Below are 26115 nucleotides of genomic sequence, written 5' to 3'. Positions count from 1 at the left end.
GAAGATTGCCTGCCTGATATGAACCATCCTGGAAAGGTCATTTTTATAACCCAGACTGGATAAGGCATCTGTGGTACGTGGAACTAGTCAGCCTTAGGAGAGGGGAATCTCTCAGGTTCACCTAGATAAGGCATTGCTATATCAGGGCCCAATTACCCTGGCAATCCTGTTCCATTCTGTCTTACAGCCTGGTTCTTGAGAGGTTGAGTTTGCACAAGCCGATGATATTTGGGAGAGTCCCCTTCCAAGTTCTGGTTATACTGCAGCGGTGACATTATTTATGGCAGCATGTTGATGTCACTATTGCAAGCCAGAATACTTGTTTCCATGCTCTGGAACAGAGATACCCACAGGTTAGAGGTGGCTCACAGGCTGTAATTTGGACAACCCTTGATCTACAACTTGTTTGTTGACCCTTATTTCAACAGAGGGCCAAGGAGAAAAACAGTTTCGGGGAATAACACTTGCCATAAAATTCAAAATTTACAGGGAGAAGTGGTGGTTCCATCTTGGCTTGTTCCTCTCTTCCTGCAATGCTGACCCAGCCCCACACATCATCATTGGACAGCTGGTATCCTTAAGTGGAGTGGTGGTTCCATCTTGGCCTGTTCCTCTCTCCCTGTGGCACTGAGCTGGCCCCACATGTCATCGGGTAGCCAGAACTCTTAAGAGTAGGTGCACAGTGGTGCGCTGCTACACCGAAGCCGCACACCTAAGGGACATGCCTTTGGGAGGACATTTGGCTGAGTACCTCATTTTCATCTTTGCGCAAATGGGGAAGAAAAGAAAAGGGAGCAGTCAAGCCCACCCAGTTCAGCTATGACCCTCTTCCTCTTTCTTACAACTGATGATTGAAACATTTTATTCCTTATTTCCCTGAACCCTGCTGGGCCTATATCCCCTCTGGTTTCTGTACCAGCGGAAATTGGAACTTTTCAGAGGAAGTGAAGAGGTTATTACTTTAACCCCTCTGGTAGTGGGGAGTTCCATATTCCTGGGGATCGATCCTCAGATTATCAAACTGGTTTAAGTTGAGGTGGAGGAAGGAAGAGAGTCTTTCCCGTGGGAAGTGACTTGTTTCCAGCTATTATCTCTTCCATGTGAGTGCGCCGACGGAGAGAAAGGGGTGAGATTGAATTTTCGGCCCCTCAACGGTTCTACCAGCATTTCCGGACTCTGACTACGTCATCAGAGGGGGACTGGCTAACGCATAAAAGCCAGCCCCCTGCGGCGCATCGACACTGCCGGCATGCGCCAAAGGGGGTGGGCGGCTTTGGTAGAAAAATTGGTCACCTATAGAGATTAAGGATATTTCCTAAAGTTTTGACCTTCCTCATGTGAAGAATCTTAAGAACAACAAAAGTGAGTTTATTTGCAATATTCTCTGTTTTACTTCCTCCAAGCCTCCACTCGAGAAGTAGGATTTAAATAAGATTGAGAGGAAGGATTAGACTGAGGTTTTTTCCTTGATATCATTTCCTTAAAGGACTATGCCGCATACAAAAAGGAAGGCAAAGATTAGGGAGATAGCCACTTCATCTCCCATAACTGAGCCCTCATAACCTGAGATTCATGCCTTCATCTCACCAGCACTAAAACAATCAACCGGTGAGTGAGGCCATTGAGGGGTTAGGCGTGGAGCGGATGCCTACCCCTCTGGCCGAGACATCCTTAAGTCCCGGTGCTCTGTGCACTCCTCCTCCACCTCTGGCAATTCCTTCTGATTTTCTTCAAATAACTACCTCTAAAGAAGAGTCTGGAGAAGGAGAACTGACTAAGGATGGGCAGTATCAATCCAATATACTCAATATTTCTGCACAATTAGCTAAACCATCAGAGGTTACAATGGACTCTATCTGGGCAGCGTTAAAAGCATTGGAATTGGCAATTGTTAAATTAACTAAAGCAACAGAAGTGTCCAACCAACGTTTTACTAGTTTAGAAACGGCGATGACAAAGACTGCAGGGGAAACGCATCTGTTAGAACAAAGAATGGACAAAATGGAAACGTTATCAGAGATTCACTAGAACAGAGATTCTGTATGATAAGAGGCTTGAAGCTATAGAAAATACTTTAAAATATTTAAATTTAAGAGTACTGAATTTCCCTAAACAAGATCTTATTTCACCATTGGAAATGCTTAAAGAGTATCTCATGCATATTTTGCAAATGCTTCAAGAATCCATTCCACCAATTTCAAAAATTTATTATATTCCATCAAGAAATAAAGTAGTTATAGAGGAGAAATTAGAGGAACCCGAATTAAACTTGACCCGCAGTATTAGAAACTACTGTAGAAACATTAATTGCAACAAGGGCAACTTTGTATGTATCAACTTTTGCATTTGCGTACGATAGGGTTGCAGTATTTAATTTCTTTATGCGGAAAAGATCTGAAAAGTTTCATGGGGCTCCAATTTGGATATACCCTGACCTCTCCAGACAAACACAATTAAGAAGGAGGAAGTTGTTAACCTTAAAAAAAAATGAAATTGAGAAAGTGGGTGGGAAAATGACACTTAGAGTACATCTAAGTCAAATATGTATCTCTTATGAAGTCTCACAAGTTAAGATGTTTTTGGATTCGATTGCCCAGGGGTCCTTAGTCTTGGAAACGGAGGCTAAGTAAATGGAATTTGGTGCCAATCTTCATTTCAATTTTTATTTTTGGGTTTCCAAAATGTTTACCTTATAACCACTTTAAAATTCTCTCTACTTCTTGAGTAGTATTCCTTATTTTCCTTTTTTCTCTCATACAGATAAATAAGTATAAGATATGTAAGGAAGTTATTTCTAATTTATGGTTTAATAATATCTGTTAATTCATTTCTATTGTATATGTTAAAATGCATAAATAAAAAAAAAACTGGTTTAAGTTTTCCAACTGATACTCTTGGGAGAATTCTGTAAAAAAAAAATAATTTTAATTCTGCATACTTTATATTGGTCAAAATAACACAATGTACTTCACAGCCTATAAGTAATTCAAAATGTAAAACAGAAAAAAGTTGTTACTTAGAGATGGAGAGTTTTAAATATTTTGAGCAGAATTTCCCTAGAAGTACATTGTAAGAGTGTCCCTTCCAACTTCTTTCCCTACTCCCCTGGTTAGTCTTCTTTCACTTTGCTCTCTCAGGCCCAACTCTTCCACTCTTCACTATCTCTTCCCTCCCTCTCTAGGTTCAATCCCTTCCACTCTCTCTCCACTCCTAGAATTTGACCCTTCTCTCAGTATTGCCCCTTATACAGGCACTCTTTTTCTCTCTCTGTCTCTCATACACACGCTCCCTCTCTCTTGCACACTCACCCACACAGGCTCCTTATCTCTCTCACATACACTCCTATATACAGGCTCCCTTTCTCTCTGTCTCACACACATCCCTTCACACTGGCTTACAAACACACTTCCTCTCTCATAAACAAACAAGCACCCTCACATACACACAATCCCTTTTTCACGCAGACCACCTCCTAATGTCTCACACACATACACACTCCTTCACAATCTCCTCACATAAGTTCCCTCTCTCTGGCACACACACACACCCACATACCTTCACGCTTTGCTTGCTGTCTCTCTCACACACAGCCCCCTACACACAGACTCCCAGTCTTATATACACAGACTCACTCTCACTCTGACCGGGGCCTGCTCCATCTTCTCCATGAGCAGGGCTTTCACCGTCTTTGCCTCAAGCAGGATGGGCCCTGCTTGCGGCTGCTGGGGCCTGCTCCATCCCGCTGCAAGTGAGACGAGCTCTGACATCCGCCGAGGCCTGCGCAATCTTCGCCATGAGCGCGATAGGCTCCACTTGCCGCACACTGGGGCCTGCTCCAAATTCTGTACAGAAAATGGAAATTCTGCGCAGGAAGGGAAGTGTGCGCAAATTCTGCGCTCCATATGAGCGCGGCATTCCCTCAGGAGTAAACTGAGAAGCCAGCTATAATAACATTGGAAACTCTTTATGATTTGCAATATCAATCAGTCTCCACTAAATTTGACTCCTTGGCTTTTTCTAGTCAGACTCTTTCTTCAAGAGTGTTTGAACACTCACAGAAATTATTAGAACACTCTGGAAAACTAGAGGAATTGGCCACTAAATGTTTTCAATTTCAAGAATTTGAGGCTGTTAGTGCCAAAGTTTCTCGATTTCTCCATTATAAGCTTGAGAATATGGGTAATTTGTTAAAGTGTAAATTAAGATGTTTTAACTTTCGTTGATGTTCTGTGATTTCTCCTTGGAGATGCTGGGGAGATTCTACTTGGATTTCCTCATGGTATCCAAGGAGACTATTCCTGATTTTGTTAAAGTATACTATTTGCCTGCTAAAATAGATTTTCCGTTGATAAACAGGCTGAATTAGCCATGCTGTCTGGTGTCTGGGTGATGTCATCCAAACACTAAGAAGATCCCATGCTACTGATGCAATTAATAGCAGTGGCTATTCCCTAAGTAAACTTGATTAATAGCCATTAATGGACTTCTCCTCCAAGAACTTATCCAAACCTTTTGTGAACCCAGCTACACTAACTGCACTAACCACATCCTCTGGCAACAAATTCCAGAGCTTTATTGTGCATTGAGTGAAAGAATTTTTTCTGATTAGTCTTAAATGTGCTATTTGCTAACTTCATGGAATGCCCCCTAGTCCTTCTATTAGAAAGTGTAAATAACCGAGTCACATCTACTCGTTCAAGACCTCTATCATATCCCCCCTCAGCCGTCTCTTCTCCAAGCTGAACAGCCCTAACCTCTTCAGCCCTTCCTCATAGGGGAGCTGTTCCATCCCCTTTATCATTTTGGTTGCCCTTCTCTGTACCTTCTCCATCGCAACTATTATCTTTTTTGAGATGCGGCGACCAGAATTGTACACAGTATTCAAGGTGTGGTCTCACCATGGAGCGATATAGAGGTATTATGACATTTTCCATTTTATTAACCATTCACTTCCTAATAATTCCTAACATTCTGTTTGCTTTTTTGACTGCTGCAGCACACTGAGCCGACAATTTCAAAGTATTATCCACTATGATGCCTAGATCTTTTTCCTGGGTGGTAGCTCCTAATATGGAACCTAACATCGTGTAATTACAGCAAGGGTTATTTTTCCTATATGCAACGCCTTGCACTTGTCCACATTAAATTTCATCTGCCATTTGGATGCCCAATCTTCCAGTCTTGCAAGGTCCTCCTGTAATGTATCACAGTTTGCTTGTGATTTAACTTGCTTTTCTTCCGGGGTAGATCAACAGATTGGCTTTTCTTCCGGGGTAGATCAACAGATCGGTTCTCCTCTATTGGGTATTTCTGCCTTTTTAGAACAGTCTAGCCCCGAAAATTTGAAGAGAACTATTTTATTAGTAACTTTTGTAAAAGAGCCAGATAAGCAATGGACAATGAATTTGTTCTTCAGGATAGCAAATAAATCTTTTTTTGGGTCAAAATATTTCCTTATTTCCTGATGTGGTGAGAGACTTGTAGGTTAGAAGGAAAGTTTTGTTTTTTTTTTCTTTTGAAGAAAGTCAGGATTTTAACCCTGGGAGCAACATTTATGTTGCGTTTTCCTTGTAAATGCCTAATTTGGTATCAAGGTGTGAAATAAATATTTTGGGATCCTATTCAATTAGAAAGTTTTTTTGCAGTCTAAAGTTATTACTGGTTGTGGAAGTGATGCTCCATGACATTTCTGTGGGTAGGTCCTAATTTGGAGTTTGTGAGTATAATATTTCTGATTATTTTTTTGCCTTATTTTTTCATCCTTGTGATGTGTTCTAACAAATGGCTGGATATTTTTCTTCATTGTTTTTCTATTAATAAGCTATATGTAGCGTGTTTGTTTTTAATTTTATGAATTTTCACTATGCATTACAGGAAATAATCTTGACATATGTAATATTATGAAAACTTATATAAAGGTAATAAATACATTCAATCACCTTTTTTTTTTTTTTTTTGTAATTCAATAATATTATCATATGCAATTCTTACCAAAACAGAAGATAAAGTTAAGTGATAACCTCAATATAGAGTGATTTATATTTAATATACGGAAATCATTATAAGAAAAATGTACAGTTTACTCCTACTTTACTATCTAACCGGAGTTTAATCTACAAGAAGACCCTTAAGATGGTCAGGATCAGTAAAAAGATATTTTTTTCCTTTATAATCAATGGCACACCTGCAGGGATATTTAAGTAAGAAGAAACCTCCTTTATCTATTACCTCTTTCCTCGGGGCTAGACATTTTTTTTTCTCCAGAGTTGAGTACTCCTTATCACATCTGGAAATATCCAAATTCTCGGTCCATAGATTAAAAGAATTTTATTTCGAAAAAAGAATTTCATTACATTATCCTTGTCTGAGATGAAAGCAAATTGGATCAATAAAGTCCTTCTATCCGTAACTTGAAGTTCTTGTGATTTCTGTAATATATCTGAGATATTAATTGAAGATTCTAATATCGTATTTTCTGACTTTTCTTGTTCTTTTTCCTCTTGTGGCACTACCATCTGCTCTAAAACATTTTTTCTTGGGCCGACATAAAAGGCTCTAACAATTACTGGATGGCACTGTTCTGGAATTTTTAAAATTTGAGTTATATAGCTTTTAAATAACTCCAGAGGACTTATCTGTCTTATTACAGGAAAATTTGTAACTCTTAGGTTTAAAGCTCTTATTGAATTTTCTAGATTTTTCAAATCTTTTCTGGTACTCTATTTCTGTTTTTAACTGCTGACTCTGAATTTTTTCTACTTGTGTTATACGATTTTTCTTTTTGTTGATAGTCTAACTTTCCAGAATTTTCCTTTACGGAGTTATTAGTTACCAGAAGAGCTTCAGTTAAGTTTGTAATTGCGGAGTCCAATTTTGCTGTATAGTTCCACAAGGATTCTAGTGTTATGTTTGCTGGTTTTTGGATAGCCACTTTAATAGTGCTAGGTTTCAAGGCTGGCACTAAACCTTGCTGTTTAAGTTTTCTAGATTGATCAGACTTCGGAGTGCTTTCTTTCTCAGGCAACAGAGGGGTATCTCCTATTGTTCCCAAGATAGATGTATCAATTATGGTCTTGACTTTTATCATCTAAAATTGTTTTCCCTTTATTTAATTGCAGAACTTCCATTAGTGTTTGCTCTTCCTCAAATGTCTCAGTACCACTAAGGGCTTCTTGTATTTTTCCTGGGTTTTCTAAGGGAATTATCCCTTCTCTACCAGGGGGGGAGGTGTTACTGGTGCTCCAGGACTTAAGGATGTTTCTGAGACCTGGTGGGGTGAGTTCTGCTCTGGACTATCCCCCACAGCGGTCAATTCTACTGGGGATTGTAGAGGAGTACCTAAGCCACTCTGACACTGAACTAACACAATCCCTATGGAAGGCTTTACGTTTGCCTTCCTTTTGGACTCTGACTCTCCCAGGTTAAAACACCTCTAAGCTTGTAACCATACGCTTATGGTATCACTGGTTTATCTCCGGCCTTACCTTCCTTCCAGCTTGCTTGCAAGCTTCCAAGTTCTCTCTCCCTGTTGATTGTAACTTTGACTTATTCCTACCTATTGTTTATCTTTCGCTCACTTGAATTTGTTACTCCTTTTTTATACCCTTGTTAAATGTAAACCGATCCGATATGGTTATTCACTGTGAAGGTCGGTATAAAAAACTGTTAAATAAATAAATGTGGCATATTTTAAAGGTAAATTTAATAACAGGTAATATACGAGAGAGAAACAGTGTATGTGGCTTACTTGTACGATATCCCAAAGGTTACACTTATGGAGGTCAGGTGAAGAAGAGAAACAAATGTAAATCAATAAAGTAATTAATCCTACCCTAATGTATTGTTCTTAGATTTTCCAATTGCATAGATCATTTGAAAGCCAGGCAAAGCCAGTCACAGCTGCTGGCCCCTAGCAGGCAGATTTTTATCTCCTGCTTCCTGGTCCCGCCTCTCACAGTGACGTTGCTCCAGCTGGTCCTGTCCGGGCAAGTTGATTATCTCACCCCAGGTAAAACTCACTGTGGCTGCAAAGCATTCAAACAAACAGGAAAAAGAAATTCACGGCTTTCAGGCAGGTAACAAGCTCTCCTCCCTTGTACCTCCTTATGTAGCGTGTTTATATTTGCCATGTGTTTCTAAAACAAGGTTCTCTTGTATTATTATTGTGAAATTTAATAAAGTAAAAAAAAGTATTTAAATTTTCTTAGCTAAGTCTAAGGCACGACTAAAACTTGCTAAACAAATGCCAATGTATACCTCCTGTTTGATGTCTGTTTCAGTTTTTTGATATTCTGTGTACCGTTTGTGCACCACAAGCTTCCTATTCTTTTAACATATCCATTTTCTATTGAAATAAGGTTCAATAAACCAAGTTGTAGATCAGAGGTTGCTCAAACTACAGCCTGTGAGCCACCTCTGACCTGTGGGTATCTCTGTTCCAGCCTGTGGAAACACAAGTATTCCGGCTTGCAACAGAGACATCAGCAAGCTGCCAGAAATAGTCACCGCTGCTGTATAACCAGAACTTGGAAGGGGACTCTTCTCCCACCCTCCTTGACAGTGACCTGTATGTTTAAGCTTGTCTTGTAAATAGTACCTTTTTATTGGACTAACTCAGTACGGTTGTGACTAACTTTCCAGAGCTATGCTCCCCTTATCAGGACAAAGTATAGCTTTTAGAAACTAGTCATAGATGCATTGGTAGACCAGAAAATACAAGTCTCACCTATTACATGTTTGACTCTTATTTCTGTATATGCATGCAGACTAATGTGGAAGCCACAGTACTTGGCTCAAAATTTGACTTGACCTTTGAGTCTTGCTCATTATCTTGAATTTTTGTAAAGAAGCAGGATACCTTAGCTGGAAGGGTTTCCAGTCATCCTAAAAATCTCCTGTAATGCATCTGAAAAATTTCCTTTATTGCTATTGAGAAGATTTCTACACCAGCCTACCATCTGCTGGAGGCAGAGGACTACTGATTCCTTCCTTTCTGCACCAGACTATATAGAGGGGGAGCATCAGGCAAAGAACTTACCCTCTGCCTCCATCTGCTGGTAGGAGGACAAAACCACCTGTCTGGACTGGTCTGGCAGGACTCAAGGAAAGGAAAGTTAGCAGGTAAGGCCTAATTTTACCTTTTTGTTCCATAGTGCACTATTCACCAGTCTGTCCTCATACATAGTGCATGGTCTAATAGTGCTCCAGGCAAGGGTCTGATTGAGTGAAAGCTTGGATTTTTGAGCGCAGCAACTGCAGCCTTTCTTTCCTATTGAAAATGTCCAGATGACTGTTTTGCTGTCTTCTGCAGACTGGAATGCTGCTTTTCTGAAAGCGATAACAGGTAATAAACAGCTAAGAATTTAATGCATACATTCCACTCAAATGGCCAGAAAAACAACTCTGTTTACTAATTTTTGTTTTTCCCTCCCTGCTGTCATTAAGTGATTAATGTTTACTTGGTTCAGAACAGGCTGCATGCCTGTAATCTTACCTGTGCCATCTGCCTGACCTTTATTCCACTCTTCCTACGTACTGTTTAGTTAATCAGTTGGGCTTTGAATTCTTTCAGGAAAAAGGATATGAATTTGCACACTCGTTACCACCCAGGAAGATGCAGAAGCAGCAGTTATTAAAGACCCTTGTGCTGTTTGGCTCAGGATGCATGTGCTTTAATGCAGCACTTCTCATCCTGCTGAGGTTGCAGTGTCAATGAATTGGGCGTGTGTGTGGAGGGGAAAAGGCCCCCAGAAAATGAAAGAGCAGCAGGAGGGCACAAAGATACCTAACTTCCTCTCCCACCCGGTCTTTAATCTCATGGATCAGCCCTGTGCTGCTTTGTTTCTTTTTAAGAAGTTTATGAAAATATTCTACCAAAAAAAGAAAGCCCTCTTTCCTGCGTCCCTCTCCCTGCCAGCCAATGGTATTATCCTAAAAAAAAACCCCCTCAAAAACTCTCTCTGCCTCCTAGCCAGCCCATAAGTTGATCTTTGAAAAAAAAATTCCTCTTTTTTTTTTTTTTCCCCTCCCCGCCAGTCGGCCACCAGCTCCCCATTAGAAAAAGACAAAAGATGATAAATCGCTTCCACATTCTTCTCCTTGACCCATAGACTTTATTTTTTCTCTAGTTAGGACTGGTCACCAGATGGGGGTGAGACTGAACAGTAGATCAGATGCAGACTCGGCTCATGCTGGCTCAATATTCAGCCGCAGCTGCTCCCCTCCCAAAGATGGGGTCTCAGGATCAGCCCCCAACTGGGGGGGGGGGGGAAAGTTTGGCAGAGGTGGGAGGAGGTTAGGAAAGGTCTCTCCTGGCTAGGGTGCAGCTGCAGGGCAGATCTTGCTTCCTCCTGGAGGAGGCCCAGTCGTGCTCTGTGAGCCAGCAGATGTGCTGCCAGGGACCACGTGTGGTCCACGGTGCAGTAGTTGAGAAATACTGCTTTAGTGGTATGAAGAAGGAGCCAATGGAAGTTCATTAAGTAGCTTCCATTCCCCCCACAATTGTTAAACTTGAAATGGTCACCAGATGGCTTGTAATCCATTTTTCATTCACATAACCATTTTATTCACTTAAATGTATATCACATCATAAAGTATCCCTAAAGGGTAACAAAACATCATTGTACTTTAATAACAAGAAAAATTTCTGTCATTAAGCAACTAATCTAATTTTCTTTTGTTAAATTTTATAAGACAGTGATTAATATTCTAAATAGGAAAAAACGGCTTGTAATCTTAAGGAACACTTTAAATAAATCCTCTTTTCCTAATGGCCAGCATGACTGAATTTTAGTGTTTGTAGTATTTCTTTGGTAACTGGGATCAAAGAATTCAGATGAACAAAGCATCCTTTGTGGGGTGGAGCCAGTTCAGTGCTGCCACGTAGATTGGCTGGGTGGGGTTCAGGATGGGAGAGGCAGCATTCACAGTCATAGTCGGCGTGCAGAGGCGACACCTAGTGGCCCGTTCTGGAAGGAGTCCTGGTGCATGGCCCCTGGCCAAGAACTGTTTCTGTAAAGAATGGACTAAAATGCACTGGAAAGTTTTTTTTTATATATATATATATATATATATATATATATATAGTAGGGCGGGGAGGGGGCAGAATTCCTGTGTAGTTGTGAAAGAGAGCTCATGGCGCTGTGTGTAGTCCAGGTTCCGACTGACCTGGAAGTACAAAGGGACAGGAGGAAATCTACCGGCTCATAATGGATATTCCACTATAAGGCAGTAGGACATTTCAATGTTGAAAGAGGCAGATTCTGTAAAGTTATGGGTTGTGGAGAGAGGTTGCTTGTCTGTGAGGACACACTCACACACTGGCACCTCTACGCACACACACACACACACCTACACCTTTTATAGCATTTTTTTCTCCTAAGCAGCAGCTTGCTGAATCGCCAAGCAAAACAAAGCAACATGGTTCATCAAGGCATATCCCCTGGAGCACTAGGGGGGAAAAAGCTTATTCCTGACTTGAGCTATAACGTGTTGCCATGCTTACAAGGCTAATGAGAAGCTTTTCTAGTCAGACAGGTGCGCTCGGATGTCCCGGTTGCTCCCCAGGCACCTCTCTGACAATGAGAAAGATACGTCACCCTAGACTTTTATTTAGGAGTTACTCACGTAAGCCTGAAAAATGGATGTCAGTTGGTAACCTTTTATCATCGATCTGGTGATAATCTTATTCAGGGCATGGACCATTTGTTTTAGACTACATGTATGTTATGAGCTTATATGAAATAAAAACTGTAAAATCCATATAATAGTGCAGAATATTTCTAGTTCTCTAGTCAAAAAGCTGTTGTAGTTTGTTGGAAGGAGGGTAATAGTGAACTGGCACTTACATTTCTGACAATTTACCTGAATGGTTTCAGGAAGAGAGTTAAACCAGAGCTGGATCAGTGAACCCCAGGAGCTTGGAGCTACGAGGTACTTGAATATTTTGTACTGTTTATGTACGCTGCAGTTTCCTGGCCACATTCCTTTACAGTCTGGCCAGATATAAATTACTGAACCTGGTCCTGTTTGCAAACAAAGATTTCTAACGGTGGTGTTGGCAGCGGTAAATAGGATAATTGTTGGCGGTTTGTTTGTTCCTGGAACAATTGCTTTATGGATTCCATCCTAGTGCTCAGAACATCAAGGAGCCAGTCAAAGCGGTGGCTCAGGTGGTAAGTGCCCAGCACTGCCATGTGGAAGGTCCCCAGTTTGATCTCAGAGTTGGCTCTTTTGCTCCCTGGGTCAGCTACAGAGGGAGGAATATGAAAGATAGGGGAATGATCCCAGGGCAGTTGGAAATGGGAGATTCAGCCTTGGGTCCGATCGAGCTGGCAATATAAAAGAAGCAGGAGGAAACTGCGGCATGAAGAAAAAAAATCATGTCAGGAAGCCCTCGTTCAGTTGTCTGTGCTGTCATGTCTTGGACGGACAGGATTTTTTGAAGCAGTAATTGGGGTGACTATAGCTCCACTTCAGGTGAGACAGGTTAGGCCACGCCTACTTTTATTCTTGTTTCATGCACGGATTGACAGTTCCAGAAATTCTCTCTTTGGACATGAAACAATGTGGTCAGCCTAGTTGTAGGTGCTATGTGATAAAGCGCCCTTGTTGAAATTTAAGTGCCCTGAGCTAACGGTGAGGGGGCAAGGGCAGTTACTCAATAATGCTTGCCACCAGGGTCTCTGTTCATTGAAAGTGAAATGAAAAAACAAGCTGGTAAATATGTAAGCTGGGAATGTGCCAGAAAGTTGGCATGTCCCGTATGATGTCCTGTGGAAGAACTGGACTTGGTAAAAGCTCGTGGCGTTTTTGCCAGATTCAAAGGGTTCTTGTCACAACCAAATCTTTCAGCTAGCGCCTCCCAGGGTTGCAGACAGCCAGATACAGTTATCCTAGTAGGCATTTTCACTTTGAAATATAACCTGCCTGAAAATGGAAGATTTTCTGGAATGTTAGACTTGTTTGTTTCTGCACTCCAGCACAGTAGGGCTAATAGTCACCAGGCTTATACTGTCAGTATGTGCTCGCTGAATCGGGATGCTGATCCATTTTCTAGCAGTCTGATATGAGCTTTGAGCAGGACTTTTGCACGATTCAGGAGCTTGAATATCAATAAATGTATGTAATGGTTATTTCGATAAAAGCATTGCTCTCATGAAGTACCTGATTCACTAAAGGTTTTTCCCATAGATACAAAATGGGAGAAAAACCTTAATGAATCTGGCCTGAAGTGAGGCCCACATACATCCAAGGGATAAGACCGATAGACTGGAACATTCTAAGGTAGTAACCCTATATCCTAATAAACTGACACAGTTGCTTCTATTTCAGCTCTTGATAATACAGTGATGTAAAAGAAAAATAAGTTACATTCTAAATTTTTAGTTCAATTGCTTATGGTAATGGATTCTGCAAGGGCTAATTATATAAAAATAAAACCCCATTACAAACTACAAACTACAAACCCCATTACCTAAACTATTTAAATATGCATCCACCAAAGCTCGTGCCATTTCCATAGCTGGCCCAACACTATGGAATGCTATGCCCACTGAATTACGCCTTGAACTGTCCTCTAAGACATTCAAGCAAAAGCTCAAGACATGGCTTTTTACTAAAGCCTACACTTGATTTTTCCGTGTTCCCCCTTAACTCTACTGTTCCTAACATGTTTCTATCTTACACGATCTCTCTTAACTCCTATTACTCCCTTTTCTTAGTCTGCCAATCTTTCCATCTTTTCACTAAACTATTACTCTCAACTTTAGTTTAACTATGCCCTCCTCTTCTAGTCATTCTAGCACTATTGTTACTCTCTTATAACCATTGATCTCGCCCTCTGTACATATGTATATAACCCTTTCCTTCCTTACCCTTTCTCTTTCCTTCCCGTTCCAATTTGCTCCCCACCCCTCCTATACCCCCAGTTTTTCGCCTTGATACTAGATTAAGTTATGCAATCACATTTTTTTTACTCTATATTTCTATCTAATATTCCGTTAATTAAGTTGTTCTTGATATTGTATTTTACTGTTTTAATTTATTGTGGAATTCAGATATTATTATACTGTTATATGTACATGCAACTGCGTATTTTTGTTCTATGTACACCGACGTGATATCTTTGATGAGCGGCGGTATATAAAAACCAATAAATAAATAAATAAATATATAATATTTTTTTTCTCCCCCTCCAGATTTGGACCAATGTTGTAGAAATGATTGAGATCCCTACAGGAGCATATCAGATCACTTCTAGCAGAGCTCTGGATGGTTTTTGTTTGTTTGGTTGGTTTGTATTTTTTTTAAAAATGTTGTCTGGTGTCATATCGAGCAAACAACCACATTGTTTTCATAGAAGACACAATACGAGCAAAAGTACCGTTACGGTAATACCCTGATGTCAACATGACTAACTGTAAAGGCAGAGCTATTACCAGTAAAATAAATAGTACGGATTGTTCTAGAGAAGGGCCTGCAAGTTGGAGTGTTGGTTTAAATACAATTCAGACGGACAGGTTCCTGTCCCTGCTGCTGAATATGGTTCCGGTCGTGTACCACAACGGCCAGGATGACAGGCAGAAGAAAATGAATGGTGCATGGCAAGATGGCGTACAGTCAGCTGTGCACGGTTTCAGTATCCGGGCGGACCAGCACTTGGAATACCACCACCAGTCAGAATCTGTTTTTCATGGCAACAATGCACATAGTCCAACTAATTGTAGCCCAAAGTACGACAGCTTTGCCAACTTTAATTACTGTGACAACAGGGACGCTTCGGAAACGGATCCCATGTTACAGGATCACGGCGTGTCGAGCGATGATGATGAGAGCCCGGAAGGAAATAAAAAGCTGCCAAAGGAATCCAGTATTACTATGGCATTACAGATCCTAGTTCCATTTTTACTGGCTGGATTTGGAACAGTCTCAGCAGGCATGGTTTTGGACATCGTGCAGGTTGGTATATACCTCAGATTGGCAGTTTATCAAGTTAGAAAGCCAGCGCTTTTCTTTGTGATGTATTTCCTAATTGTGTCCTCAAGGTTATGAGTTTTTTAAAAAATATTCTTCCCTTAGTTTGAGACACAATTGCACCTGTGCTTTGTTTTTCCGCTGTAAAACTCTGTGCTTTATAGACATAAGTGGGATGAAGCTCATGGTTTGGGGGTAGTGTTTTGTGTGCTGCAGTGTAGGGAATGGGTGTTCCCTGGTTTTGGACAGTTTGTGCAGAAGGTTGGGAGTACTCTGGCTTACACAGCAATCCCACTGAAGGGTTCAGCATTGGAGGAAGATAATTCTTGTTGGAATACCTAGTGTGCTCATCAGAGGGAATGTGGGGACGAGGTGGAGGCAAAAATGGAGTGTTCCAAAAAATTACAGCATGCTGCAGGATTTATAGCATTTCTTAAGTCTTTTTTTTTCCTAGTTTTCTAAATTTTAATTTTAGAAAAATTATTGTAAATCACAAAAATAATCTATTGGAGTTGTAATCATCTGTATGGACCAAAAAGCCAGGAGAGCTCAGGCCATCTTTTTGTGACTTTGGAAAAAGTTGTGTATCTCAGTTTCTCACTGCAGTTATGGTATTGTTCCTCATGTTCTTTTCCCATTTGGAAAGTAATACTCTGATAAGGAAGCAGATTTGTAAATCAGAAGTGGCTGCTTGTAACCTTTTGATGCACTGTGGGGCCGATGCAATATAGTGCGCTCAGCTGGACGGGGGTTGTATAGGCACTAACTAATTCCCTTTTGCAATAAGGGGATTAGTGCCTCTCTAATGCGTCTAGGACGCACATCTTAGCGATCAGAAATTAATGCCTGCCTGGAGCAGGTGTTAATTGCTGAGCCCTCCTAAAACTAGTACAGAAAAGCAGAAAAAACTGCGATATTAAGTCTGAGGACAAACTAAAGAAAATTTTAAAAAAGCGCCGGCAGTCGGGTGCAGGAAACAGACGCTCAATTGAGAAGCGTCCAGTTTCCTGAACCCCTGGCCTTGTGGCGTTTTAGAGAAACTGACGCCGATTTAAACTGAATGCCAGTTTTCCTAACTGGCGGACGGCCGACGCACTCGGGCTCTCCTTAGCAAGATGGCGCTAGGGGCGCGCAAACGACCCTAGCGCCTCTTTGCTAACGCGACCCCCTGATTTAAATATTGCATGGTGCCCCCAGGAGGGGCGCCTGGGGGCGCGTTAAAGCGGGCGCTGACTGCGCGTAAATGTTGCAGCGGCCCCACAAGTTTTTACACAATGCTGGCATTGTGCTTGGCTATGTAAAGGAGTCAGTATGGTATTATGAATTGAGCTTGGTGCTAGAAGTTCTGCTGGGCCCTGTACACATTTTGAATGAGCTGAGGAGGAGTCGTGCAGAGGGTATGCTCTTTTAACGTGAGCAGTCTCTCTATTTTACTTTTGTCAGTGCTCTCCTGTGTGCAGATGTAAACACCAGGGACGAATCAACATAACAGGGTACAGCATCCAAGACTGCAGGTACACAAGATTTTAAAATCAATTTATTGGCCCTATTTTTGGTTGGTGAAGGGGGATTGAACTTAAGGGTCTCACAATGCGTGCAAGTTCCATTTGTTTCTCGAAACCTGTTTGTCTACTATACCAGAAGTTTATGAAAGTGCTTCTCCCCCAAACCAGGGCTAAAGTTATGTCTCGGAAAGGAAACATTTAAAAAGGTTAGGTTTTTGCTCGTTTCTTTTAAGATTTTTTTATTCTTAAACGGTGTTTTTCCTTTCTCGTAGCACTGGGATGTGTTCAAAAATCTTACTGAAGTTTTTATCTTAGTTCCTGCACTTCTTGGACTCAAGGGTAATTTGGAGATGACCTTGGCATCCAGACTTTCCACTGCTGTAAGTAGTTCAGTTCTCTAGAGGTGAACCCTGTCCCTGACTGAGCTTCGAAGGGGGACAGGGAGGGGGCGGCAGCATGGAAGATGAGAACCTGCAGATCGTTTTCTCTTGCAGGTATAAGCATACAATGCACAAAATGCTGGTTATGACTGTATTTCAGTTTTCATCTTTTAACTTGCTTGTATTTCTTAAATGAAAAAAGAACAAAACATATTGCTTTATATGTATATATAAAATACATATATACACACAACACAACCAAATTAAGGAAAATAGGATTAAAGTCAACAAATTTGCTATTCTGTAGCATTTCTCAAACAAGTTCAAACCACTGTACAAGCCACAGTGCATTTTATACAGTAGCCTTTAGACTAATAGCTAGGGTTGAAAGGGGGATGGAAGGCTGGGAGATATGAGGGGTGGAAGAAGTAGGGAGAAAGGGAAATGGAGGATTGATGTGAGCTCCTGATAGACGGTTCTTGCCTCCTGCCCACCAGGACAGACACTATTTCTCACCCAACTTTTTTTTTTTTAATTTATACTTTTATTAAATTTTAAGTGTATGACAACAATTTAACAGCTGTAAAAGTTCAGAAACAATAAAACCACAACCATAGCAGTTATACTTGTCTTGTCGTTCATAGAAAAGCACATCGTAACTGTTTTCTCCCCACCCCCTACCAGCTCTTGGTACACATTTTCGAATGCGTCGGTAACACAATGCTCGAGGATATGGAAATGTGCATTTTGCATTCTGAGTATGACTCGGGGATGATTTTAACAACAACGGCATAAGAGAGATATCATTATAAGAGAGTATAACAACAACAAAGAAAGACAACTGGAGAATATGGTGTGAGTGATGTCGCCCATGTCATTTTGTCCGGTATTTGTGCAAACCCCTACAGGAAATACCCGCAGGCCCATTTAACCAACCCACCAATCATTGATGTAGTTTCAGGTATCTCTGGTTCAGTTTATTAGTATTTGCCATCCCTCTATATACCATCCAAAGTTTATTCAATCTCGCCTTCATATCCTCCTCAGATGGTACTCTAGCCGACCTCCATAGCATAGCTAGTTCACAACGAGCAGCCATAATGATAATGTGAGCCAGTTTCCATTTATCAGCTGGAATATCTAGTGGCAGGTTCAAGGGGGCATGATCTGGTATTAATGTTATCTCCTCTCCCAGCTGATGCTTTAGTAGGTCAGTGATTATAGGACCAAAAGGTGGCAATTTTAGGGCATGTCCACCACATGTGGTAGAAAGTGCCTACTTGTCCACATCCCTTCCAACAGTGTAAGCTGTTAGTGGCTGCCATTTTATGAAGTCATTCTGGATAAAGATACCATCGGAATAAAACCTTATAGTAATTTTCTGCCATGGTGGTATATGGAGACCCTGTTTTAGTGGCTAAAAAAATGTCATCCCAGGTAGTCGGACATCACTCTTCCGAGATCAGCCTCCCATGCTCGCATGTGTGTCGGTTTGGACTGGGGATCTTTATTAAAAAAAATGATATACCTGAATGATCACCTTCTTGAAGTTATCTGCATAATCACACCAGTGTCCTAGTTGTGTTTTGCCCATCCCCAGGTCTTTGGCAATCCCTCTGTCAGGACCAGATGTCTAACTTGAAGGTAGGCAAAAACATCCATTGGAGGCAACTGGTAGCACTCCTGCAGAGTTGCATAGGGAATCAGTATGCCCTGTGCCCAGAGTTGTCCCTAGCTGCGAAGCCCTTTGGTTTCCCAGGAACAGATAATTTTCATATGACCCCCCTTAAGCAGATGCACATTGTCCGCCAAACTGGAGCTGAAAAAATAGCTCCAGTCTCCCACAAAGCAATTCTTCCACTTCTCCCATACTGAGATAGTGGTACTAACTGGTAAGGATACATGGCTTAAGGGGAACCACAATCTGCGCGGTAGCCAGAGTAAGGCTTTCAATGGCATCCTCCCTATTAAAGATTGTTCAATGACCCCCCCCCCCCCCATTGTTTTTTTTTTCACCCTTACAGTGCCAGTCCAAAACTGCTCGGAGTTGAGCTGCTGCATAGTACCAGTTTAAGTTGGGCACACCTAATACGCCTCTAAGTTTAGATCTGTACATTATATGACGGGCAATTCTTGGTGGTCTCAGTCTCCATATGTATGAGAAAATCCTCTTGCCACTTTTTGAGAATTGCATTGGAAAGAGGGATAGGTAGTGACTGAAAGAGGTACCCTAGCCGGGGCAATACATTCCTTTTTATAGATGATATTCTACCAAACCAAGATAGGTACAATTCGGACTCCCGATCTAAGTCTCTAAAAATCTTTTGTATAAGCGGTGGGTAGTTTAGGGCAAAAAGCTCAGTAGGATCGCCACTTAAATATACCCCCCAGGTATTTGATTTTCTTGTTGGCCCATTGAAATGGAAATAAAGACTTCAACTGGGATATTTCTCCTGGAGGAACAGAGACATTCAGGATTTCCGATTTGTCCACATTAAGCTTAAAGCCTGACACGCTGCTAAATTTCTGTAGTTCATGCAATGTTTTCTGAAGTGTGTTGGCTGGGTTTGTCAAGGTGAATAGCACATCGTCAGCGAACATTGACATTTTATATGTTCTGTCTCCAACGTCTATACCCCGAATCCCCTGGTTTGTGTGGACTTTAAGGGCCAAGGGTTCTAAAAATAAAGCGAACAATAAAGGTGATAAGGGACAGCCTTGTCTCGTCCCTCTGTTAATGGGGAAAGGGTCTGAGTAAATCCCATTCACTTTCACCCGGGCTTTAGGATTGGTATATAGCTGCTGTAAACAATTAAAAAAAATCGGGTCCAAAATTTAGCTGCTGCTGTACACTAAAGAGAGAGGGCCAGTGGACCATGTCAAAGGCCTTCTCGGCATCGACCAATAACAAAATAGTCTGGTTTTTTTTGCTTCCGTACCCACCAAATTAGGTCTACTATTTTTCGGATTTTATCTGCCACCATCCTCCCAGGTATAAAGCCCGCTTGATCTGTATGTACTAGCTGAGCAATGATCTTAAGGCACGAAGCCATGATCTTGGCCAGAAGCTTCAAGTCTAGATTCAGTAAAGAGATTGGGCGGTAGGAGCCACAGTAAGTCGTCGTGCCCTGGTTTACCTAATATGGTAATGCCAGCGGTGTTGGCCCCCGACCCCAATGGGAACCCAGCCCTGAAATGATTAAAGAATTTCTGTAATGGAGTTACCAACACGGAGGAGAATGTTTTATAAAATTGCAGGGTGTAACCATCTAAACCCGGTGCCTTGTTGGCTTTAAGACCTTTTATAGCCTCTAGGATCTCTGCCTGGGAGATCTCTTTATCAATGAACTCTCGTTCTTTTTCAGTTAGATGTGGAAGATCTATGTCCTGAAAGTAACTGTCTGTTTGGTCTGTGTGGATCGAGGAAATAACATCATAAAGATCCCCATAAAACTGTTGGAAGCATTGCCTAATTTCTGGGGGGGAGACAAATAGAACTCCATCCGAGTTTCTGATCCCAGTAATTTGAGACTGAGTTTGTTTTTGTTTCAAGTATCTAGCCAGAAGTCTCCCCGACCTATTACCCCACTCAAATTTTTCCTGGGTAAGTAAAGATAACTTGGCTTTGAGTTCAATATCAGCCATGGTTCGTAGCTCATCTCTAGCCTTTTGTAGTTTCATATATGTGGCCTTCGCCAGTGGATGCCTATGCTGTTCAGATAGTTGTTGGATTTCTCCCAATAGCTGTTGTTTGGCCTGTTTTAGTTGTTTAGCATGTGTCCCCTTTGAAATTAAATACCCACGAACCACCACTTTCATGCAATCCCATATTACCTCTGGAGTGCCAGTATTTGTATTAAGGAAGGTATTGATTTCCTTTTCCAGGTGTTTACAATATGTCATCTGCAATAAGGGTATCATTAAGCTTCTATGGCCGGAAGCCTTTCTCTTTAGTCCGTTCTGATACCTCCAAGCTAATTGAAGCATGGTTGGACCATATTATGGAGTTTATAGATACCTCTTTCACTCTTCCAATTATAGATTTATCCACTAAATAGTCAATGTGTGAGTATGTTTGATGTGGGCTGGAAAAAAAGGTGTACTGTTTTTCCTGGGGATTCCTCTGACACCAAGCGTCTAATAAATTCCATTTAGTAAGAAAGGACCTTAGCCGTTTCCTCGCTATTCTAGTGCCTGGACTGTGTCCTCCTGAGTTATCTAGGGGTGGATATATTGTTAAGTTGAAGTCTACCAAGAGAATAGTACCCTCTCCTTCTTTGGTTAGTAAGCTGTCTATCTGATCGAAAAAAGCCTTCTGCTCATAGTTTGGAACATTAAATATTTAAAAAAGAAAACAACTTCTTTTGATATTCAAATTTAACCAGAATGATTCTGCCATGATCATCTATAACGTGATTTTATACTATAGTCATATCCCTGCTTAAAGAAAATACTAACCCCAGCATATTTATGTAATTTGCTCGCAGGGGAAAAGAATCTATAGGCAAACATGGGCCAGTCTACTAAATGTTCATACCTCCGTCGTAGATGTGTTTCCTGTAAACAGATGACCCCTCCGGGTTGGGTTTGTAGATCTTGTTTTGTGCAGGGTGTTAAGCCCTTTGACGTTTAATGAGAAAAAAGTAAAAGCCATGGAACTTAAATATAAGTGTCAATTTATAGCTGTGAAACATTTAGTAAACCCTTTGCTGAGAGCATCCACACCATTCCTCCCCCCTTATAAAACCAGGCACCGTTGAACCTGAGATGATGCCGTTTACAATGCATGGTCTTATACCCCCTCTCATATCCCAGTGTCTCTATGAATACCTCCCCTCCCGCCCCCCCCCCCCCCCCCCACTCCATTGCCAGATCTCTCTAGCATCCCTGCCTAGGCAGGGTAAGTCGGTGTACATCACCGGTTAGGCATAGCAGCTGTCCCTATACCATAATCCTTAGGTTAATACTGTGACCCATCTCCCCCTCCCATTATCCTGAAACTCCCCCACTTTGTAAACAGCATAAACATCCGTAAACCTGTTAACCATGCAATTGAGAAATCTTTAAATATAAAGAAACTGCAACAAACCCGCAGATGAACATTCCTGAAGTCCAAATTGTCCCCACAAGTGGTGGTTAGCTGTAAATTCAGCCCGCGCCTTCCATCTTGTTATTGTCCAGATTGCGTCGGAGCCTCCTGCTGCCGTTTTCGACTCTCTGCCATCTCGGTGGGTCTGGTCTGTTTCTGTGCTAGACTCCTGGGACTGCATGGACTTGCAGGCCTGCAGATTGTAAAATGGCCGCCGCTGCAGCCGGGGTAATGGCTCGGGAAGTAATACCTTTAATAGTTAATGCTATCCCCTCTGGGAACAGCCACCGGTACCGAAGTTATTCTTTCTGCAGCAGGGTGGTAATCGGTTGGTAAGTCTGCCTGCGCTTGATGGTTCCCGGGGATAGATTTGCATATATCGAAATCGACTGTCCTTCCCACATCCAGGATTTCTGCTGTCGAGCCTTTGACAAAAGTTTTTCTTTCGTGGGGTAACGCAAATAGCAGGCGATGATATCTCGAGGTTGATTTCCCTGTCGGGGGCCCAGAGTTCGGTGCGCTCGCTAGATTTCGATTGTTGAAGGTTAGTACTTAAGTGTCGTTCTCTCCGCCCTGTGTCAGAAAGAAATTGCTCAGCGAGCTGACAACTGCCGGGCAGTCACTATAAGCTTCGGTTTCGGGAACGCCTCGAAACCTCAGATTGCACAGTCTGTTCCTGTTTTCCAGGTCCTCTTCTTTTAAAAGGAGATCGTCCTCAGCCTTAGTCAGATCAGCGCATGTAGTTGTAAGTTTCTCGATCTTATCTGCATGAGATTTCAGTCATATATCGCATTCGTCGACCCGGTGGCCTATCTCCCCCATTTCATCACGGATTTTCGCTATTTTCTCAAGCAGTTCTTTTTTATTTAATTTCATGTCTCTCCAGAAGTCGCTGAACCACTGTTGGAATTCATTACGGGTGGATATCCCCGTTTCCTGCAATCCCTGTTCTTCGCTTAGAGAATCTTTGTCCGCTTCTGGGGGGTCCGCCATCACGGGCTCCTCGCTGTTGCCCAGGCCTTCCAGGATTTCTCTCGATTTATGATACGAGTATTTCCTAAGATCTGTCCCTTTTTGCCTGGTAGACATGTATATATATGGGCTTAGGTTATGATATCGCTGAAAATTACTGCGAAGGAAGTAGGATGGATGCAGATTTTTCTTAAAGTACAGGATCATGGTGCTCGGGAGCTCTTTTTTCATGCTGCTGTTCCGCTCCGTGACGTCATCCGGCCCCTTCTCACCCAATTTTTAAAAAAGATTAGGGGTGCTAAACCCAACACATACCCTTCCCTGAATACAGTGACCTTGATTCATATTCTCTGTTCTGCATCAGTGCTACAATTTTTACGAACCAGGGGGTATATGACATCTGAAATGCTTGAGAAGGGTGCACTAGCCATTTATTTATTTACTAGCTGTACCCGGCCACGCGTTGCTGTGGCTCAGTCTGGTTAAATGGAAAAGAAAAGGGAGAGTGCACGTTTCTAATATGTTTAATTTCACAATGCTTGTGGGTACACAATATTTTTTGTTCCATTGTCTGTGCAGATATAGAGATTGTCTGTCTGGTTTGTCGACTCTAGAACACACAACATAATTGTCCATGTGAGAAGCAATCTGTGTCTAGATGTAAACCGCATAATTCTAGAAATGAAAAAAGAAAAAAAATAAACTATACTCAGTAAATGAACGGTATGGTAAATGACACAGCTCAATTCCAACGCAATGTCACACGAAATAATTAAATGAAAATAAATCAATCTATGAAAATTCAATTTAACAATGCAATCTGAAACATTGAAATGGAATCGTAAAATATTTAGTACAAGCCGTTAAACCTGTTAAAACGGGTGAGATTTTTGTCCCCTCTCCTTCTACGTCTTTGCTCTGCCCTGCTCCTCCCCCAGCACCACGAAGGGCCAGAGGTGGCGGCGATGGTAGGAGCTGCAGCGGTGGCCGAGGGGGATCTCGTGAGGCGTAATGGTCCTGCCATCCTAACTCCCTCCCCCCTTCCCCGGTGGCGGAGGGACAGGCTCAGACCCCTTTCACTCTATATCCTTACAGGCCCCAACTCCTTTGCTCTCCCATTCCCCTCTACACTCAACCCCTTCCACTCTAACCTATAAGTGGAGAGCTGGGGGGGTAGAGACTCTCTCTCTCATACAGCCCCCTATATAGGCTTTCTCTCTCTCTCTCTCTCTCTCTCTCTCTCTCTCTCTCTCTCTCTCTCTCTTGCACATACTCTCCCTCTGTCCTACACACACGCCCAATCCCTCTCACACACATGCCCAATCCCTCACATAGTCTCCCTCTTTCTGGCACTCACACTCGCCTTCAGCGCACATTAACACACTTCTCTCTTACACAGTTAAAACGGGCGATATTTTTGTCCCCTCTCCACCTAAATCTTTGCTCTGCACTCGCAAGAGCTTGCAAAGTTCCCACGCCTGTTGTGTCTGGGAGAGTGAGGAAAACACTCCGTTCCCCCCCCCCCCCCCCCCTCACAAAGGGCAGGCGGCAGGCACTGCAACAGATTTGGGACACGTTGCCTAGCTTACTTTGCTCTTTCTGGGAGACCTGTACCCTTGAGAGGGAGGAGGGAGCAGAGCTTTGGCTTTCACTTTCGTGACAGTGCTTTGCTGGGAGTGGGGGTGGAGCGATGCCCATGTAAACACTTCCCGTGGTGGCTGAGACCCACGGGTGGCTTGACAGCACTGCCTCCCCCCCCCCCCCCCCAGCAGTTGCGGGATATTAACTTGGCTTCTCCTTATCTACGGGACTCGGGGCGGGGAAGGAGGGCGAGCTGTTCTCTGTTCAGCTCTTTGCACTTTGGTGGCTGCAGCTGCTTGTGATCGCTTCACAGCCGCTTTCTACTGCATTTGCTCTGCTCGGGCCGTCCCAACTCCCTCTCCCCCCTTCCCCGGCAGTGGACGGACTGGCTCGGCGACTCTTCTACCCTTTCCTCCTCCTGTGTGTAACTGTCCAGCAGTCCCTACTCCCTCCCCCCTTCCCCAGCGGCGGAGGAACGGGCTGAGCCGTTTCTCGGAGCGGCGACTCGTCTGCCCTTTCCTCCTCCCCTCTGACACCCAGCACGTAGCGCAGAGCTCTATGGTCCGCACATGCGCAGTAGAGCTGCTCTCTACTGCGCATTTGTGGTCCGTCGGTCAGAGCCCATTTATATTGTAGATGGCATGTGTTACTTTTACGTCCAACAGATGGCGCTGTTTTTCCAAAAAAGCATGTTTTTACCTGTCACAGGTGTGACATCTATATAATATAGGTATATAAAAACACGCGCTTATTTGAATGCAACGTTGTGTCAAAATTTCAAAGCAATCGGTGAAGAACTTTCGGAGATTTAAAATTTTGAACAAACTAACATTTACTTTTTATTTATATAGATTTTATTTATTTAAACTCTCTTCTATACCGTCGTTAAGCCAGTAGCTGTCACAACAGTTCACAATGAGGCACATAAATTAATGTTGCTTAAATGTGTATTATTTTAACAACTAACAGGTGCCTGTAAGATACGGTACTTAGTTTCATAATAGATATTAATTGGTAAGTGAGGTAGTATATGCTTAGTTTTATCAGTTACGGCTTTAAAGTATATTAGTCTACATGTTATTCATGACTGTTTGAAAAAAGTAAAACATACTCAAATTGAGTAGGTGGAGCGTGTTGATGTTCAAACTCATCGCTTTCTACGTATCCCTGGATTCTATTCTCCATTCTCTTTGTGATATGCTTGTTGAAATAGCCATGTTTTTAGGCTTTTTCTGAATAGTTTAATGTCTCTTTGCAATCTGATTTCTGAGGGCATGGAGTTCCATAATATAGGTCCTGCTAAGGATAGGGCTCTGTCCCTTACTTGGGTTAGTCTTGCTGTTTTGACTGAGGGAGTAGTTAGTAGTGCTTTGTTTGCTGATCTCAGGTTCCTGTTGGGGATGTGTACTCGGAGTGCTGTGTTCAGCCAATCTGTTTTTTCGTCATAAATTAATTTATGTATGGTACATAGCGTTTTGTATTGTATTCTCTGATCAATGGGTAACCAGTGTAATTCAATTAGGGTGTCAGTGATATTGTCTCTCTTACTTTTTCCAGTCAGAATTCTAGCTGCTGTGTTTTGCAGTTTCTGGAGTGGTGTTAATTGTTGTGTATG

The 26115-nt window shown here is 42.2% G+C and overlaps 1 protein-coding gene across 5 annotated transcripts in view; it reads left to right on the top strand.

Annotated features, from left to right (window-relative positions):
• Nucleotides 1-26115, top strand: part of SLC41A2 (solute carrier family 41 member 2) — a 160665-nt gene that overhangs the window by 9689 nt on the left and 124861 nt on the right. For 4 of the 5 annotated variants that reach the window (XM_029601523.1, XM_029601520.1, XM_029601522.1 and 1 more), the window contains exons 2-3: nt 14199-14958; nt 16751-16858. In XM_029601523.1, coding sequence (XP_029457383.1) covers nt 14410-14958; nt 16751-16858 — 657 coding nt within the window. In that variant the 5' untranslated portion in view covers nt 14199-14409. Of the gene's footprint in view, nt 1-13191; nt 13285-14198; nt 14959-16750; nt 16859-26115 lie in introns of all 5 variants that reach the window. The other variant, XM_029601521.1, reaches the window with a different exon arrangement.

Source organism: Rhinatrema bivittatum, chromosome 4 (genome assembly GCF_901001135.1).
Source record: "Rhinatrema bivittatum chromosome 4, aRhiBiv1.1, whole genome shotgun sequence".
Taxonomy (NCBI): domain Eukaryota; kingdom Metazoa; phylum Chordata; class Amphibia; order Gymnophiona; family Rhinatrematidae; genus Rhinatrema; species Rhinatrema bivittatum.
Note: the sequence above shows the minus strand (reverse complement) of the source record. Positions and strands in the feature narration are given on the sequence as shown.